At 44.8% G+C, this 18,417-nt stretch overlaps 1 protein-coding gene across 1 annotated transcript in view; it reads left to right on the top strand.

Annotated features, from left to right (window-relative positions):
* Cc2d2a (coiled-coil and C2 domain containing 2A) overlaps positions 1–18,417 on the top strand; it is a 67,604-nt gene that overhangs the window by 7,163 nt on the left and 42,024 nt on the right. Inside the window, exons 4-12 of the mRNA XM_051200194.1 lie at positions 430–553; positions 7,685–7,773; positions 8,096–8,197; positions 9,574–9,675; positions 10,576–10,749; positions 12,647–12,809; positions 15,208–15,344; positions 16,035–16,166; positions 18,010–18,219. Coding sequence (XP_051056151.1) covers positions 430–553; positions 7,685–7,773; positions 8,096–8,197; positions 9,574–9,675; positions 10,576–10,749; positions 12,647–12,809; positions 15,208–15,344; positions 16,035–16,166; positions 18,010–18,219 — 1,233 coding nt within the window. The remainder of the gene's footprint in view (positions 1–429; positions 554–7,684; positions 7,774–8,095; positions 8,198–9,573; positions 9,676–10,575; positions 10,750–12,646; positions 12,810–15,207; positions 15,345–16,034; positions 16,167–18,009; positions 18,220–18,417) is intronic.

The following is an 18,417-nucleotide window of genomic DNA, read 5'->3' as shown; positions in this document are numbered from 1 at the left end:
CAGCTCACAGCCAAGCTGAGTTGGCTATGAGCTTTAGTCTGCCTGGCACACAACCTACGTCCTCAAGACTTTGAGGAAGACACCACAGGCTATTCTCATGGGCGCCCAGTATGGAAACAGTATCAGCCCAGTTTAGCCAGTGACACCTGAACAGTCCTTTCCTGTCTATTTGGGGTTGGAGATGAGTGTTTTCTGATTCCCTGCATGACTTTAAGCTTTTCCCCTAGCAAATGTGAAAAATCGTTGTCTTATTTTGGGATGCTTCAACACTATGATGGGTACGTAGGTTGGCCTCAGTGACCTGAACAACGGGGCCACCATGCTCAGCGTGGAAAGTACTAAGGCCCAGCCCTTCTACAGTGACCTGGCCTCATCTTAAGAAAGGGACTGAGCCAACAGGCATCTCAGAAACCTCCCGTCTATTCACAGCCACCTGCTACTCCAGCTGAGGAAATGGTGTCAGACAAATTCCAAGATGGCGGCCAGCCAGAGATGGTGGAAGAAGAGCCCGAGACCAACCTCCTGAGCTTCACAGCCCGGCGGGGGCCCCGCAGTGAGTATCTTGCTTGTATTCAGCTGCCAGTTATTAACTGCCAACCACAACTCAGCATTTAGCAATGTGGGGGTTTATTAGGGATATTGTTTTTACGTATGGCCAGGGGTAAGGCTGCCTGAATAGGACAAAGCAAGAAGGAATGCAGTAATTCTCAGGGGTAGAGATTTGGAAGCTGCTCTTTAAGGGGGCTTCACCCATTTGCCACAATTCTATAGCTCGATTTCTAGGGTAGCATCAGACTAGTAGGCAAGACACACGGTTGGGGGCTCTGCTATAACCAGGAAAGGTAGACAGTAGTAATTGAAGTAGAAATAACACAGATATTCAAATACGTCAGAATTCGAAGGAGACTGACATGGAGGAGATGCACGTGTGAGCGAAGGAAAACAAGAATCAGACCGCAGACTTTTCACACCACTTATACTCATCCCTTGCACACAAACTCTCTACTTCTGGGAACCGTGGCAAGGGGGCTGTGGAGGTGGCTTAGTGGGAAAAGCACTTGATGGTGCAAATGTGAAGACTTCTTGAGCCACACATGGTAGCACATATCTGTAACCCCAACACTCCTGTGTTAACACCTCTTGTGCCCAGCTGGCCTGGCACATACATTGCACAAACAGCAACCCTGTTTCAAACAAGGTTGAAGGTGAGGATGGACACCTGCAGTTTGTGATGGGTTGGGGGGGGATGCATGTCTGCACTAAGACACATAGATGTGCACATACATATGTAAATATGACTTTAAAAAAAAAGATCTTTGGCCAGTCCTTGGACTTCCGGCATTTGCTCTTGTCCATACAGTGAGTATCATTCATTGTGAGCCTACTATGGGGAAAACCATTGTCCGTCACCCACGACCTTTCAGGCAAAGTGGATTAGTCAAGAAATGTGCTCAGTTCTTCAAGTCACACAGTCCTTACACTCTTGAACTGTGGCAGAGCTGGGCATAGAGTAACTGTTAGGCATGAGAGGCCTTTGGAAGCAGCATTAGGAAGGACATGTGTGAGGGCCATTAACCAGGAATAAAGATGCAGAGTGTGAGATGCTTCTTGGGTACCCAGGTGGACATGGACTTATGGATGTAGGAGGTTGGAGAGTGGGGCTGGGACTGAAGAAGGCTTCTTCAGCCTTCCATCTAGAGCAGTCCTTCCTGCCCTCCACCATACGTACAGTCCTGTCACATGAGCTTTTTCTTTCAGTGTACACCTCACCTCCTGTGCACGCTCCTGAGGAGTGCTGGGAAAACTGTTCTGCTAGGGCAGACTCTGCAGCGTGTTCACTCTGGTTTGTGTCAGCCTTCAGTGCACAGTTCTCTCTCTCTCCACTCTAGGTCCCGTGGATAGAACTCAGGTTGTCAGGCGTGGTGGCAGGTGCCTTGACCTGCTGAAACATCAGCTCCCATTATCAATCTCTTGCCTATGGGCATAATTTTTCCTAACTCCGTATGCTGAATACAGTGCTCTCCTATCAAAGGGTCTTGGCATATCTGTTGAGGGCCATCTCACCATACAGTCAAGGGTGTATTGCTGTGTTCTCCATTCTGTTCCGTGGGATTATATTTCTGTCTTTATGCTACCACCATGCAGTTGTGATGGCTTTAACTTTGGAATGAGTTTTCAACTTAGAAATGTGACACCTTGAAGATAGTTCACTTTCAAAACTGTTTTAGCCATTCGGGGCCCTCTGACATTTCTTTAGTATTTAGGGTAGACATTTCCATGCTCATAAAACAAAAACCGTGGTGGTTTTCACAAGAATTGTGGTAAATCTATAGATTGTTTGGGTAGTATTACATTTTAACAAGATTGAGTCTTTAAATCCATAAACACACAGTCCTTCCATTTATTTTTCTCATCTTTAATTTCTTTCAACAGAATTTTGGTTTTGGCTGTGTGAGCCCTTTACTTCCTCATCAACTTCCTCCTACGTTTATTACTTAGTTTTTGATGTTATTCTAAAGAAAACTGTTTTTCTTACTTTCATTTTGAATTGTTTGTTGTTGATATATGCAAATGCCAGATTGTGTGTGTGTATGTGTGTGTGTGTGCGCGTGCGCGCGCACGCGCGTTTTATATCCTGCAACTCTTGTTGAATTTGTATGTGACTCTAAAGTCTTTTGTGGAATCATTAGAATTTCTTTATACCAAGTCATGTAATTGCTAAGAAAAGATAATTTGACTTTTAACATCCCAATATGGGTGATTTTTTTTTTTAATTTCTTTTTCTTGCCTTGTTGCTCTGCATAAGAGTCCCAGGACTATGATAAAATATCAAAAGCCATTACCTTTCTTTGGTCCTGATCATAGAAAAAAAATTTGAGAATCAAATACAGCATAAGCCGTGAGGTTTTGATATTTCATTTATTATGTTGAGGTTGTTCTTTCCTTTCTAGGTTATGAACATTTTTATACTGAAGTATTACCTTTTCTGTGGTTGGGGTAATTGTGTGGATTTGGTCCTTTGCATGCTTCTACCTGCCCCCCTTTTATGTTATGGGGAAGTTGGAGCATGCACAGGAGGTCTGAGCCCATAGGAAAGGCTTGTTAACTTGACCTAAAGCTAATGTTGCATAAATTGTGAGGCTGTGCTTTATAACTACTTAACAAACATTATTTACTACATTCCCCAAGTGAAACCTCCAATTTTGTGTTCTCTCCAGCCCTGATACAAAATTTTACATTCATGGATAATGCTGAGAAAGCTATGGAACTTTTTGGCTTATTTGAAGCTTTTACTGTGGACAGATAGAGCAATGTGTGCATAGAGAAACAGATATAGCAGATACATCTAAGAATGCCAAGAACCTAAGACGATGTTCTGAGCCAGGCAATGATGTAGCAGACACCATGCTAATGTCTTTACACATGCTGTATTATTTAATTTTCTAAGTAATTCTATTTTGGGGCATTGTTTAGTAGATTTAGGAGACAAGGTCTAGGGAATGTTAACAGTGCAGTGACGGGAGGAGGTTCTGGTTCTCATATGCTGACCTGAGTTCCTACTTGCTCCGTGTTGCATCACTATGGGCCCACAGATTTAACCTTGGTTTTCTTTAGACTTAATAATTCAATCCAGTACTATAAACCTAACAGCAGCTCTTGAGAGCATACGGAACTCCTAAAAGGGGGCACAGAGCAATTAGAATCTTCGTAAGACTGTAAGCGCAGATGTTCCTGATCTTTTTCTATAAAGAATAACGGAGTCCTTCCCTCACTTCCCAAAAGAACATGTTTTCTATTAGACCGTCGTTGTTGACAGGCTCTGCTCTGTATTAGGGCCTCCTTCTGGAGTAGGTATGAGTGCCCCACAGCCTCCCACTGAGTCTGTCCACCTAGATGGAAATGTGTGACTCTTAACCTGACTCCTGACTTCCCAAACCTCACATAGGTCTGGACTACCCATCAGCACTTTCACCATAGGGCCTCACCTTGACTGTGATCTTCTGACACTCTATAACATTCATACAGGCCTCCCAATAATTGTCCAGGTCAGACAGTATTCACAGACTGAGAGGCCCCCCACAGCCTCTCCCATGCACTTGTCTATGCAGTCACACTTGTGGCTTCTAACTTGCTCCTCTAAGATAAATATGGTCCTGACATTCCACATAAGAAAGAATTTCACTGAATGACCATCACTTGCAAATCACCATCTAGTTTCAAAGCACGCACATCCCTCATGCATCCACCTTGCACATCTCTTAACAAAATAATGATCAAAGATGAAATACTTTCTCACTAACGTCTGTTTTTTGTTTTCCATCTGTTCGTGCTAGTGTCTCTGATTAAAGTATTACCTCAGAGGCAATTTCTCAGTATTGGTGGAGAAGAAAATAAAGTGAAATTTGAGTAAATGAAGTAGATGATTTATTTTAGACATGCATTTTCAAAGTCAGCAAGACCCAGAGAGACAGACACAGAAACCACATTTTCTGATGTTAGACTTGGGAGAGCTGCCTGCAGGAGTGAGACTGGGCTGCTGTGGGGCATCTAGAGAAGAGAAGAGGATGCTAATCAAAGGAATCACACAATATAAGTTTCCACGCCCTAAAAATCCAAGCTTCTCTCATTTCGCCCCTCCCTCTCCTCTAATCCTTAGCAACTGTTGATCTTTAAGACTGATATGTATATTTTTATGTTTATGCTGGGAATTACATTTAAAGTTCTTTAAGATTTCCTAATTCTGCTTGGTGGCATGTCACCTTCCCAGCTAGAATGTAAGCTGTGTGATGGGAAACTCTTGGTGGATGCTTTTGCATCTGGTCAAAGGTAATGACCCATTAGTCAAGAGAGAATACACACACACACACACACACACACACACACACACACAGCAGCCATGAGGGAGGGTATGTGGGACATTACACTTTAAAAGATACTTCAATTCGTGAAGCATTCCATATTTTTGGGTAACAAGGAAGGCGGGGGGGGGGGGCGGGGGACACATGGAAAGGGGAAATAGAGATCTCTGATTGGGCTGGGGGAGGGTGGACATGAGAACTTGAGGAATCAAGTTGTGGGGTTGGCAGAGAGAAGGGTGCTGAGAAAGATGAGTGGAAAGGGGGGGCCTTATGGGTAAAAGCCTGAGGCAAGGGAAATCTCCATGTGTCTATACAAGAAAGGCCCCAGCTAAGACTCCTGGCAGCGGTGGATGCATAGCCTGAATAGGCCATCCCTGTGATTGTATTGGTGACTACCTAGGTTGTCCGGAGGAGACTTCACCCAGTGACTGATGGAGGCAGATTCAGAGACTCATGGGCCAAATAGTGGGCCGAGCTCTGGGAGTCCTGCTGAGAAGATGGGGGAGGTATTATAGGAGTGGAGGTTAGAGACATCAAAGGAAAACTCACAGAAAGCTAGCTTGACTCATGGGAACTCAGAGTCTGAACCAAAAAACCAGGGACCCCGCATCGGACCAACCTAGGACCTCTGCATGTATGTGACAGTTGTGTAGCTCCGTCTATTTGTGGGTTTCTGGCAATGGGAGCCAGAGCTTTCCTTGGTGCTATGGCTGCCTCTTGAGAACCTATTTCTCATGCTGGACTGCCTTGCTGAGCCTGAATACAAAAGGAGGTGCTTGGTCTTACAGCAGCTTGATATGCCATGCTTTGCTGAAGCTCAACGGAGGCCTGCCCCTTTCTGAGCACCCCCACAGAGGAGGGGTGGATTGAGGGAGGTAGAGGGGAAGAGGGAGGGGAGGCTGAGGTAGGGATGTAAAATAATCTTTAAAAAGGGTTCTTTAAGCAAAATAAATGTCACTGTTATTTGAGTGAAAGCTGATGGGAGCCAAGACTGTTTCTTTGAGATATGCTTTGTGACCATTACTACCGCAGCACCCAAGGGAAGCCATAGTGCTAATTCTCTCTCTTTGACATCGTGATTAAGCACTTTAAGTTTTGTTGTGGTACAATATGGAAAAGTTACTTTAAACTGCTGTGACTACTAAACCAGATATCCTAAACTGGTTGTGAGTTACTCTATTCCATCACTAACCAGCTGTGCAATCTCACACTGGCTAGGCTTGACTTGCCTGGGAAGAGAATGGACTTTCCAGCTTGAGGGGAGGGTGTGAATTCATTTATAGGAAGATGACCTTCCAAAAATGGCTAACTGTTGCAGCAAAGAAAAGCTGGCCAGAACAAAGTTTCCAAATCCTCAAATGCAGAGAGAGAGGAAAATAATGCATCAAGTCAGTGAAGGTTGCTTAGACAGCATGGATGAACTTGCAGATAATGAGAGGAATGTAGACAGCCCATTAAAATATAGTCAATGTCTCTGCACCAGCGTGGCCGGAAGTATTGCTTCCTTGTAAACCCCGTAGCCTGGAGCGACATCAGCCTCGTGTTCACAGGTGGCTTCCAGACCTCTGTACTCTTCCCTATCATCTGCACTTCCTGTACCCCCATTTCTTCCTTTTATACACCCTTAGTGAGAGGGAACACACTTCCTATTTTTCTCTTCCCCTGAATAAGTGGCTCAGATATATATGCCCACTGCATCCCAAGATACCCCCTGGAAACTGCCAGCCTTTCTCCCCTCCTCGCCCGTTTCTCTCTCAGTAACATCACCATCCTGATGCCTCAGTCAACTCTTTACCACCCTTTCCTTCTCCTTTAGTCTCTGGATTCGAAGCTTGGCCTTGCTCAGGTTCTGACGTACTGAATCTAGAAGTTCCTAGACACCCCCCTCTCTCTCCCTTCTGAACCCCCCCCATAACCTCTCACCTTATGATATCACCAGGACATCCTAGCTGCCAGGTGAAGCTCCAGATGTGCCATCTGAAAACACTACTGGCATGGAGTCTGCTCTCTCTACCTGCTTCCAGACTTCTACAGGAAGCAGAGGCAAGACTCCTTAGCAGGACATTACAGGTTCCCCATCACTTCACCCCTACATCCTGCAAACTTACCTGCTCCAGGTTTCCATTCCAATGAGCCTAGGCTTCTACCCATCAAACACTGTCGTATTTCCTGTCTTTCTCTTGGGGTGATGTTGGGTATCAAAGAACAGAACTGGAACCAAATCCCAAACATTCTGTTTTCTGGATATGTGATCAGGGGAGCCAGTCATTTGTCATGTGGGACCTCATGGCTTCATCAGCAATGATGCCCAGTGATAATAACACCTGAGCCTGGAGTTATCATCTGTTGATAATTCCAGAGAGAATGATATGGAGGTTCATATGATAATTCACCCACATACAGTACTATACCTAACACATGGTAGCTGTGTACTTGTATGACTAGTCTTTAGGAAAGTTTGCTCTAGTTGAAGTAAGGATTAACTCCTGTGACCACCTCACATCAACCCCTCATTCACCCAAGAAGCAACATGCTGGATTGAGTTCAGGGCTGACTGAACTGGCAAGTGTCTGTGCCTTTAACAGTCAGGAGCCACCCCTTCTAGTCTTGGTTAAAGCAAAGTGACAGGCCCTAGCAGGGCCCAGTTCTCCACATCAGTCTTCAAGAAGCTGAACCGTATGCATCCCCTGTCAAAGCAGCTTCAGCACTGAGGACTGTTTGCTTATGTGCAGCTCTGAACTAGCAAAATTACATCCCTTTTTATATTTAATTCACCCCTGAGAGGAAAAAAAGTTTAAAAGTTTGTTTGTTTGTTTGTTTTCAAGGCTTACCTCCCATCCCTTCAGCATCCAGAACAGGCTTTGCAGAATTTTCCATGAGGGAACGCATGAGGGAGAAGCTTCAGGCTGCAAGGGTAAGTAAGACAGACAGACTGAATGTTCCCTTCGGGGCTGATTGCAGTTTTGGGGGGGGGGGTTGTCTGCCTTGTTTTGTATGCTCCAAACTGTGTGCCACTCAATCTGTTCTTCAAGTCCTAAATGTTAATACACTTCGCATTGCTACAGATGAAAATTACACTGGAAAATGGCGGTCATTCTTCCAAACCATTTCCCTTGCTCTGGTCCCTACAGAGGGACATCGTGTACTTGTTTTACTGACTCTTCTTTATTGAGACAGCAGCGGAGGTCCTCTGATAATTCGTTATATATATAATGCTTTCCTGTTTGGTTTTTCAGTCCAAGGCGGAAAGCGCATTGCTGCGGGATGCCCCTACCCCTAGGCCCCGGCGTCTGCGCAGTCCCAGTGAGAGGGAAACAGAGACTGAATTTGGCACAGAGGTGAGACATGGATTCCTTCCTTCTGTTTTGACATGAAGTTCCTCTACTGTCTGGCCCTACTGTCAAATTCCTCACAGCAGGACAAAACTATAACTGAATTCTTGGTATTGGTTATGGACTGAGTTAGCATGTGTTAACAGTGTTTTTATCAGTAACAGACACACAGTAGATCCTCTTGGGTAGAAGTTTCTTGTTTTTTTTTTTTTTTTTTTTCCCTGAACTGGATCCAGGGCCTTCTGCATACCAGTCAAGTACTCTACCAACAGCTTAGATCCTTAGCCTCCCTTGGTATATCTTCTCTAAATATGAGCTATCCTTACAGGTCTTGGCCAGAAAAATACAAATATTTCAAAACCTGAAAAATATCCAAAATCTGAATCAACTCTGGTCCCAGGATGATGAAGAGCACTCAACCTATACAAGCACAAGGCTCAGCTCACCAAATAGTCAGATCTGAGGCTCAGTAAGAGAGACAGCCCTTGAGCCCTGCATCCTATGCTGGACTATACTCCATCATAATTGATGCTTTTCTTTAGTGACAGGAAATGATCTTCTGTGAAATGAATGATTTGTAGATCTAAGGAATAAAGCAAGCCTTTTCATTGGAGCCTATTAAAGATGTTTTTTTTTAATTTGTTTAGTCTTAACAGAGCAGGAGTAAGTGAGAAATCATCCAGCCTCCCCACCTTCAGCTATATCTGAAGTCTGTAAGCACAGCACCCTGTGAAATGACAAGATGTTTAAGATGTTCAAAGACTAGAAGATAAGCTGTTAGAGGTCCACTCTGGTTTCCTTTCTGAGGCTTCGATAAAAATCTCTGACAAAAAGCAACTTCGGGGAGAAAGCTTATTTCACTTACAATTCTAAGTCATAATCCATCATGTGGAGAAGTGAAAGCAGGAGCTTAGAACATCACATCCACAATGAAAAATACAGAATAAATGCAAAGCTTCTTGCTTGCTTGTTTGCTGTTTATACTCAGCTAGCTCTCATCACTCTTATATAGTTCAAGACTCCCTGCCTAGAGCATTGTGCTGTCCACAATGGGCTTTGTCTTCCTACATAATCAACAATCAAGACACCCCATCCCTCTAACACACGTGCGCGCACACACACACACACACATGCACACACACACACACACACGAGAGAGAGAGAGAGAGAGAAAGAGAGAGAGAGAGAGAGAGGAGAGAGAGAGAGAGTCCAGATGCCAATCTGATATCTGATCTAGACTATGTAAATCACTAAGACTTTCTCCCAGGTGACTGATTGCAGGTTCTGCAAGATGACAGACAGCTAAGCCAGCACAAAGACTAACCCTCAACTTAGAAAACTTAGAATAACCTTCATTTCCGACATTTTTCCCCTTTACAAAGCCAAGCGAAGAGGTAGGAGGGACTCAACAAGAAGATGACTCCCAGAGTCATTCAAGATTTAAGCTCCGGAATTCTGCACGAAAGATGAAGTCAAAGCCCCAGGTTAGAAACTCTAAAACTTTAAAAATGTTTGTTTCTGTTTTTCAAAAGTATCTAATCACAGCTGCGTATCTGTACAGCTGACCCCTCTTGCCATGCTGCATACGAGAGACAGACAGACAGAGAAGGGAGGGATTTCTACTTTTAAAGTTCTAGGGGTGAGATTAGAATTGTGCCCCATTGTGGGGAGGGAGGAGGACCGGGAATGGTAATGCTGAGAGGTTGTTCCCCAGCCTACATGATGAGGAAGGAATGAGGGTACCAACTCAAAAGCTAAAGCAATAACTGTCACTTGTTAGAAGGATGAAGAGATCCTGTACTTCTCATTATTAAACAAAATTATCTCTGTATTGGTCCATAGAACAATGAACATACTGTTTGACACCTTAATAATCTTTCCTGGAGCTCTTATTTTTTTGTAAATACTATATTTTTATGCTTACTGGGATGTAATTATCTTTTTTGTTTGTTTGTCTGTTTGAGTAGAGCTGGGGAATGTTGGCTTAGCTACTAAGAACATTGGCGGCTCTTCCAGCTGCCCCAGATCCAATTTCCAGTACCCACATGGCCACTCACAGCCATTAACTCCAGTTCTAGGGAATCTAATGCCCTCTTCTGGCCTCTGTGGGCACTGCATGCCCATGGTCACATATATGCATCCAAAACACTCATACACATAAAACAGTATTTTAATAAGTAACTATAGTTATTTATGTTAAATACTCAATAGCTGCCTCCTGCACTAGTTAACATTTGTGACCTGCAATTCAGTTAACCTTCAGCAAAGACAATACGGTCAACAGGCCCCCATGAGCGGCACTACCATCAAGACAGCTGTCAGCTAATTGTGTGGGGTTCATTCAGTTTCCCCATGTAAGCTGCTCGCTGTCCATTTCTCTGCAGCCCCCTCCTGGCTTCCCCTCTGCAGAAGAGGCCTACAATTTCTTTACCTTCAACTTCGATCCTGACCCAGAGGAGTCAGAGCAGAAAACACAAGTGAAAGGCAGAGGCAGAGCTCAACAAGAGGACCAAGGAGGAGAAGAAGGAGCACGTGCCCAAGAGAGAACAAAGAAGACGGTATCTGATACAGTGATGGTTGGGGTTGGGGGGGAGACTGGGAAGACAAGGAGAGAGGAAAGGGTCTGGGAAGGAGACTACACTACCCCACAGGACAGCTCACCTGTGTCTTGGGTGGAAACAGGAGGACGACTATGCAGTGAGAACTGATCTCGATTGCCTGGGTAGCCAAGGCCTTGATTAACTCCACCTGTCTTTTCTTGGGAGGGAGGAAATGAAGTAGCAGGGTTTGAGGGTTTTCTTGCCAGACTTTGCATTTCACACTCAGAGTACTTGGCTCCAGAAGGCAAACATCACAGACCTCTTTGCCACAGCCTTACAAGAGAGTTAAGTTTTTGTACCAAGTGTCACCCCTAAGTATAAATTCCGCTACATAACTCTGAGCCTGGGTCCTTTAAGTAAATGTTATCCGAATAAGCATCTTCAAAGGCTGTGAGCCATTTGAGTTTTAGGATTACTATTGTTTGGGTTACCACTTCTGAGTTGGCTTCCCCTCAGTTTTCCAGGTAGGTGGAATAGCAAAAAGTAACCAATGAAAACCCACCTGTGAAATAGGAAAGGTCGCCTTCAACTGAGAACAAAGGGGAAATACAGTGTGTGTGTGTGTGTGTGTGTGTGTTCATGTGCCACAGTCCTTCTGTGTGTGTGTGTGTGTGTGTTCATGTGCCACAGCCCTTCTCTGTGTGTGTGTGTGTGTGTGTGTGTTCATGTGCCACAGTCCTTCTCTGTGTGTGTGTGTGTGTGTGTTCATGTGCCACAGTCTTTCTCTGTGTGTGTGTGTGTGTGTGTATTCATGTCTTCTGTGTGTGTGTGTGTGTGTTCATGTGCCACAGTCCTCTGTGTGTGTGTGTGTGTGTGTTCATGTGCCACAGTCTTTCTCTGTGTGTGTGTGTGTGTGTGTGTGTGTGTGTGTATTCATGTGCCACAGTCCTTCTGTGTGTGTGTGTGTGTGTGTGTGTGTTCATGTGCCACAGTCCTCTGTGTGTGTGTGTGTGTGTGTTCATGTGCCACAGTCCTTCTGTGTGTGTGTGTGTGTGTGTGTATTCATGTGCCACAGTCCTTCTGTGTGTGTGTGTGTGTGTGTTCATGTGCCACAGTCCTTCTGTGTGTGTGTGTGTGTGTGTTCATGTGCCACAGTCCTTCTCTGTGTGTGTGTGTGTGTTCATGTGCCACAGTCCTTCTCTGTGTGTGTGTGTATTCATGTGCCACAGTCCTTCTGTGTGTGTGTGTGTGTGTGTGTGTGTTTATGTGCCACAGTCCTTCTCTGTGTGTGTGTGTATTCATGTGCCACAGTCCTTCTGTGTGTGTGTGTGTGTGTGTTCATGTGCCACAGTCCTTCTCTGTGTGTGTGTGTGTGTGTGTGTTCATGTGCCACAGTCCTTCTGTGTGTGTGTGTGTGTGTGTGTGTGTGTTCATGTGCCACAGTCCTTCTCTGTGTGTGTGTGTGTGTGTGTGTTCATGTGCCACAGTCCTTCTGTGTGTGTGTGTGTGTGTGTTCATGTGCCACAGTCCTTCTGTGTAGGCCAGAGGTGTTCAGGTATCTCCCACCACCTTACTTGAGACAGGATCCATGCTGTCTGTCCAGTGTGTGGCTGGAGAGCTGGGCCGTGAACATTTGGGGCTTCTATCCCTGCATCCCCTCTCCCTGTGGGAGTAATGCAGTTGCAGATGCTTTCATTATACAGCTAGCTTTCATGTGAGCTCTAGGGACTTGAACTCAGTACTCATGCTTTTATAGGAAACACATTTTCCCACTTACCTATCTTCCTCAGCCTGGAAAATACAATTTTGTCATTAACTGTGTTCACTTTCATGGGTTCAGAATTACTAATTCTTTTCCCAAGCCTGCTAAGAATCTTGGTGTAACTTTTTCTTGTTAATCTTCAATGTTGCGTAGGAAGAGGAAGAGTTGCTTAATGGTAAGGATGCCGAAGACTTCCTGTTGGACTTAGATCCTACAGCCCATGACTTTGTGTCAGTCAGAGCCGCAGAGTATGAAAGTGCCCACATTCGACTGCAGAAGGAAAAGGAAATCCTCTTCACACCTAGTCGGGTGACAGGTACTCACTCCTTTCCAGGCTCAGCTTGGACTCTTTCATTCGACCTCAGATAAAATTCGCCTGGCATATAAAGACCATCCTTGCCAGAGCACATTCTAGGTTGGGATATGATTAACAAGAGCCATCTTTGGGGGCTGGGGAGATGTCTCAGTGGATAAAGTGTTTAGTAACCTGGGTTTGGACCTTTGGCATCCTTGTAAAAAGCCAGGTGCAGTAGCACCTGCCCATAATCCCAGTGCTGGGAAGTGAAAACAGTCTCAGGAGCTGGCTGGCCAGGTGAGCTCTAGGTTCCATGAGCGATCCCATCCCCTCTCCAAAACGTAATGCACACACATTCACACTCACCTGAGCACACTTATACACCTGCTCTGGGACCAAGAAAGAGTGGGAGAATAGACTTCAACAAGTAACAGACTCCCTTCTTCCCAGGTGGTTGAAGAAAGGAAGAATTAAAAATTGCATAAAACGTGACTTGGTGCATCACTGAGGAGATCTATGGATGAATGGCCCAGTGTGATGACCAAATCCCATAGCTCTGTCCCATTGCTGTTGTAGACAACACTAGCTTTTAAACAAACATTTGCTTACCCCAGGGGTGCAGGAACAGCACCTTTCCTGATGTACTTTTGCTGGCACAGCAGTGTATCCATGAAAAACAGGGAGACATATATTGGGGGAACAGTCAAAACTACCTTAACAAAACTTTGAGATGCTACCAGATTAGTGCCAACCTGGTGTTTTAGTATGAATGAATGTTTTATTGAATGAATAAATGTTTTAGATGAATGAAGAATGATAAATAAGCATGTCCCATGTTTTTGGGGACCAGAGATGAGTTTTCTAGCAGTGAGTATTTCTGGTTTGGGGGGTTGAAATATATAAGAAATACAGTTGGCCACACACAGACAAGACAGCACAGTCAGGTACTTACTATCATTCAGAGTGAGATAACCATGAGCTCTGTAAATGTAACTCTTGGGGTTCATCCTGGCCACAGAGCCATTCTAACCTTCCTTTTCTTCTGTCTTCTCTGGTCCACTCTGCAGCAGCGAGCTCCACAGCCTTGAGAGAATCTCAACTCTACCAGCGTCCCTCCCCAGCACAGAGCCCCAAGCTCCTTCCTATGATCTGAATAACTCCCTTGCTCTCCCCTCCTACCCTGTGCCCTGTCTCACTACACCACGGCATTCTGGTTGTTTCCTAATATGCACAGTCTTGAGTACAGTGATACTGGCTGAAGGGTGGGGATGTGTTCTGAGAAAGGTCATTAGGTGAATTGATGATTGTGTGAAGATCATGCCATGTGCACCTATGCAAACCCACGTGATACAGCCTCATGTACATCTGGGTTGTGTTGTGTGGCCCATGGCTCCTAAGAGAAGACCTGGGCAGCATAGCCACCATGCTGATATTGTAGAGACTCAAAGCTACGTACAAGGACATCTGGAATGAAAAGCTTTGAGCTCCACTCTAATCTCATATGATTGTGGAGCAAAACATCCCTGACAGACCCACGGTGCAGCTCATGTGAGTGGTGACACATGTCCTCCCCTTGCAGGGTGCACTGTCCTGCAGAGCACATCCACCTCTCAACACTAGGGTGGCAAGGTGTCTGCAGACTCCTTGTATCTCGAGTTCATCCCTCCCCTCCCTGTGTGTTAGCCCTGTGTCTCTTCATGAGCTGTCACTCTCCAGTGGCATCCTAAGACCTGGCCTCCTGTTGCTGCCTGTTGCTACCTAAGTGACTCCACATAGTATCAGCCTGGCCTGGAGCCCTGAGTCACACGAGCATCTGTCACTAGGAGGACCCCAGACAGAGTGCAATGACAATCCAGGTCACTGTCACTTCATCCAAAGAGGCTTTTTCAGTTTTCAGTGCTGGCCATCATCCCCAGGTCCTTGCACGATGGGGCCTCAATCTCTACGCTGACTGCATTCCCAGGCCACAAAGCCATGAGCTTTTCAGTTTGCAAAGCATTTCCTTGTACTTGGCATCATCTAACCCTCCCAGGAACCCAGTGAAGGAAAAAACTGTTAGTTAGAAGAAAAGAGCTCCAAGTACCTGCCCTGAATTCACTAGGCTAAAAAGCAATAGCTCAAACTCCCATACCCCAGCCCTGGGCTCTGAACATGTTTTCTCAAAACACCCCACCACTAAGCCTGGTCCTGAATTACTTAGGTGCTGTGTCTTAAGTACACAAGTCTATATGGTATTGCAAATTAACACATTCATCTTTTCCTTGGTTCTGCCTCGGGAAATTAATTTGGAAATGTGTGGTTTTTGTTTTTTGTTTTTCCCATAAGTTAAATTTCTGACGCTTACTGGAATTCCTCAAATGGCGATTCGTAGGGTGAGGCCGGAGCTCATGTCTGTTGTGTTTATTTGTAAACTACCTAGTGCCGACCTATAAGAAGCTTCCTGAGAATGTGCAGCCCAGATTCCTGGAAGATGAAGGTCTCTACATCGGGGCAAGACCGGAGGTGACACGCACCAATGAGAGCATCATGGAGAACAGACTGCTGGTACAGGAGCCTGTGAGTGGGTTTCCCCACAGGGGCCTGGCACCTGGCACTGTCCGCTGGGCTCTTTTCCTCTGTAGTTTGTCAAGAGAAACTAGTTCTTTCTGACTTTGTTTCTTACCTTTGTCTCTCAGTACCTTCTGAGACCACCCCCTCCTTCCCCAAACAAGACCACCTCTCCACTGCTCAGCGCATGTCTCCTGACAACCAGGAGACGACATTCTCCAGGGTCCCAAAAGTTTTTAATCATCAACATAGAAAATGATCTCAATTCTGGGCTTTTCCCCTTAAATCTTGAACAAAGAGAACATAAGATACTTGTTTTTGACCCCTTGATTTTTTGTTTGTTTGTTTGGTTGAGACAGGGCTTCTCTGTGCAGCCATGTATGTCCTGAAACTCCCTCTGCAGACTAGGCTGGCCTCAAAATCCTAGGCCTGTTTCTGCCTCCTGAGTGCTGGAATTAAAGACATGTACCACTATGCCTGGCCAATTTACTTTTCTTAAATGTAACTTAATTGTGGTGGGGGGGGTGTTAATGAAGAATCAATCAATTTCATAGATACAGAAAATTTTTAGAGTTCTTTTAGGGTCCAAGATGACACGTGAGTTACATAACTGAAACAAAAATTGTATGCAAATGTTCTACAAGATGTTTTCTGCCCAGATATAAAGGAATATGGTCTTTCTCTCTGCTTGACCCACAGGGGAGAAAGTGGTTTGGAGATGATGGAAGAATCCTAGCACTGCCCAGCCCCATCAAGCCCTTTCCCTCAAGGCCATCCCTGTCCACACAGGAGCAAAGCACCAAGGCCGAACTGGAGACATTGTACAAGAAGGTACACGTGCCCTCTTTGGTTTAATCCCGTTGATGTGTGAAACTGAAGTTGTCCTGCTTACTGAATACTTCATAACATTCTCCTTACATTTTTCTAAATAAATCATCACCTCACACAGGAAGCCCAAGTAGCAATTGTATGAATGAGTCTTAAGTCTGCCCACCTGATCCTAACTCACACAGGCATGAGTATCCTGGCTAGGAAGGGCTCTGTCATTATCATTATTTGCATAATCAAGATAGCTGCTAAATTATAAAACTGATGGAGGTAGTTTAGGATGCAGAGCCAAAGGTTGGGACTTAGGCTAGGTGTGGGAGGTCTCTCCCTTCCTCTTTCTCTGGTTTTCTTGTCTTTTGTAGACAGATGGGATTCTCCATGTAGCGTGGGGGAAATGGCCCTTCATTGTGAAGCTTGATAGATCCAGAGAAAAAGGGGTGATACTTTCCCCACATCTCACTCTACCAATACTAAGGACAAATGCCAGTCCGCTGTAAAGGAATCATACACTCACCCAGCTCATAGTTCAGGCAGCATGGCATGGTCCTTGGAGAAGGAAATGAGGATGGTCTCCAGGAAGACCTGGAAAAGAAGATGTGGGATCTGCGTGAAGCATGCACTGGAGATTTGTTATTATTTTCTCAGGACCATACAGAAAGTTATTTTTTAACCCTGTCAATGTATTATACACATACACACACACACACATGTGTGTGTGTGTGTGTGTATTAATTTTTTAACTTCACCCACTAACATCTCCTCTGAGAGCCTTGCTCTTTAGTTTAAAAATGAAGAATCCTGTCATCTTCACAACTTGAAATACATTCTGAAAATACTCTCTCCTTAGTGGAAATTGTAGCTATTTATTTCATGATAGTTCTCAGTCTATAAGAAATATAGGCAGAATAAAAAAAGAAAAAGAAAAAGAAATATAGGCAGAAGGAAGAAGACAAGCTCCAGAATTCTTCCTTCCTAATACAGTGAGGGTTGGGGGTTCTAAAAGGCTGAACTTAAGGTAGAGAGACCAGCATGGGTTACTGGAATATGATGAGCTCATCACAAGTTGGGAAAGGAATGAGCGGTAAAGGTGCCCCGAGCAACATTGCAAGTCCATAACAACACTCTACCACAGGTCCCTACTCATCCCGAGAGTACAGGCTGGAACCTGAGAGCCACACCCTAAGTGGAGGTAACTCTGGAAACTTCCATGGAGAAGGAACAGTGAGACAGAGCTAGCACCAGAGAGGGAACTCCCATCACATTTGTGATTGACACTTAGTTGTGCATGTCTTACTACAGTGGAATTTCTTTAATTAATGCAGGTTTCCTGAGTGGTCATAAGACTATGTGAATTTAATTGCCACTTCTCAGTTCTGTGCATTTTTCCAGGTTAGTTGACTGTTAGTACAGCAAACGCTAACTGGTCAGGAGGTGCTGTTCTAAGACTAGTCGCTCAATTGTTTTTGCAGGAAGGAGATTTAAGAGCTACTTATGTTAACTGGAAAATTCCAAGATTGTTGTGGCAGAAATGCTTTATTTGCAAGTTGTAATACCTCAAGGCAGAACTGATGCCCCTATTCAGTAGTGCCTGTGAGGAACATGATTAGTCTTAGTTACAAGAGGGGGAGGGGGCATCTGTGTTCCAATAATCCAATAATGATTGGTTTGCAATGGACCCTACACTTCTCACTTAGAAAAATATTTTCAAGGTCATCAGCTGTGGAACCCAAGACTTAGGAAACAGGGAAGTCCACATGAAAAAGATCCATAGTTTGTATCTGATAGCCTTTCCTTTCAGGACAAGAGTGCAATGTGTTTCGAACTCACAGTCTGCTCTCTTTGACAGGCGGAGAAGTATGTCAACAGTAGGCAGCATATGATTGGGTCTGGAGACCCTCCGGGAAATTTCCAACTAGACATCGATATTTCAGGGTTAATCTTCTCCCACCATCCCTGTTTTAGCCGAGAGCATGTTTTGGCATCTAAGCTGGCGCAGTTGTATGACCAGTATCTTGCAAGACAGCAAAGAAACAAGACAAAATTTCTCACAGATAAGGTACTTGTGTTTTCCATGCTTGTTGTCGATGGGGCAGCTTATTCTGACTAATCTAATGAGGATGCTTCTAAAATCACATGTTTCTGTCCCTATTTCACATGTTCTCCCTGTCCAGGATGTATGACAGTGTCCTATCCTACCTAGAGACAAAAGGGAGCTGTCTTACTTCTTCCTGTTGCTGTGATAAAATGCCCAGAC

This window comes from Phodopus roborovskii, unplaced genomic scaffold (assembly GCF_943737965.1).
Source record: "Phodopus roborovskii unplaced genomic scaffold, PHOROB, whole genome shotgun sequence".
NCBI lineage: Eukaryota > Metazoa > Chordata > Mammalia > Rodentia > Cricetidae > Phodopus > Phodopus roborovskii.
Note: the sequence above shows the minus strand (reverse complement) of the source record. Positions and strands in the feature narration are given on the sequence as shown.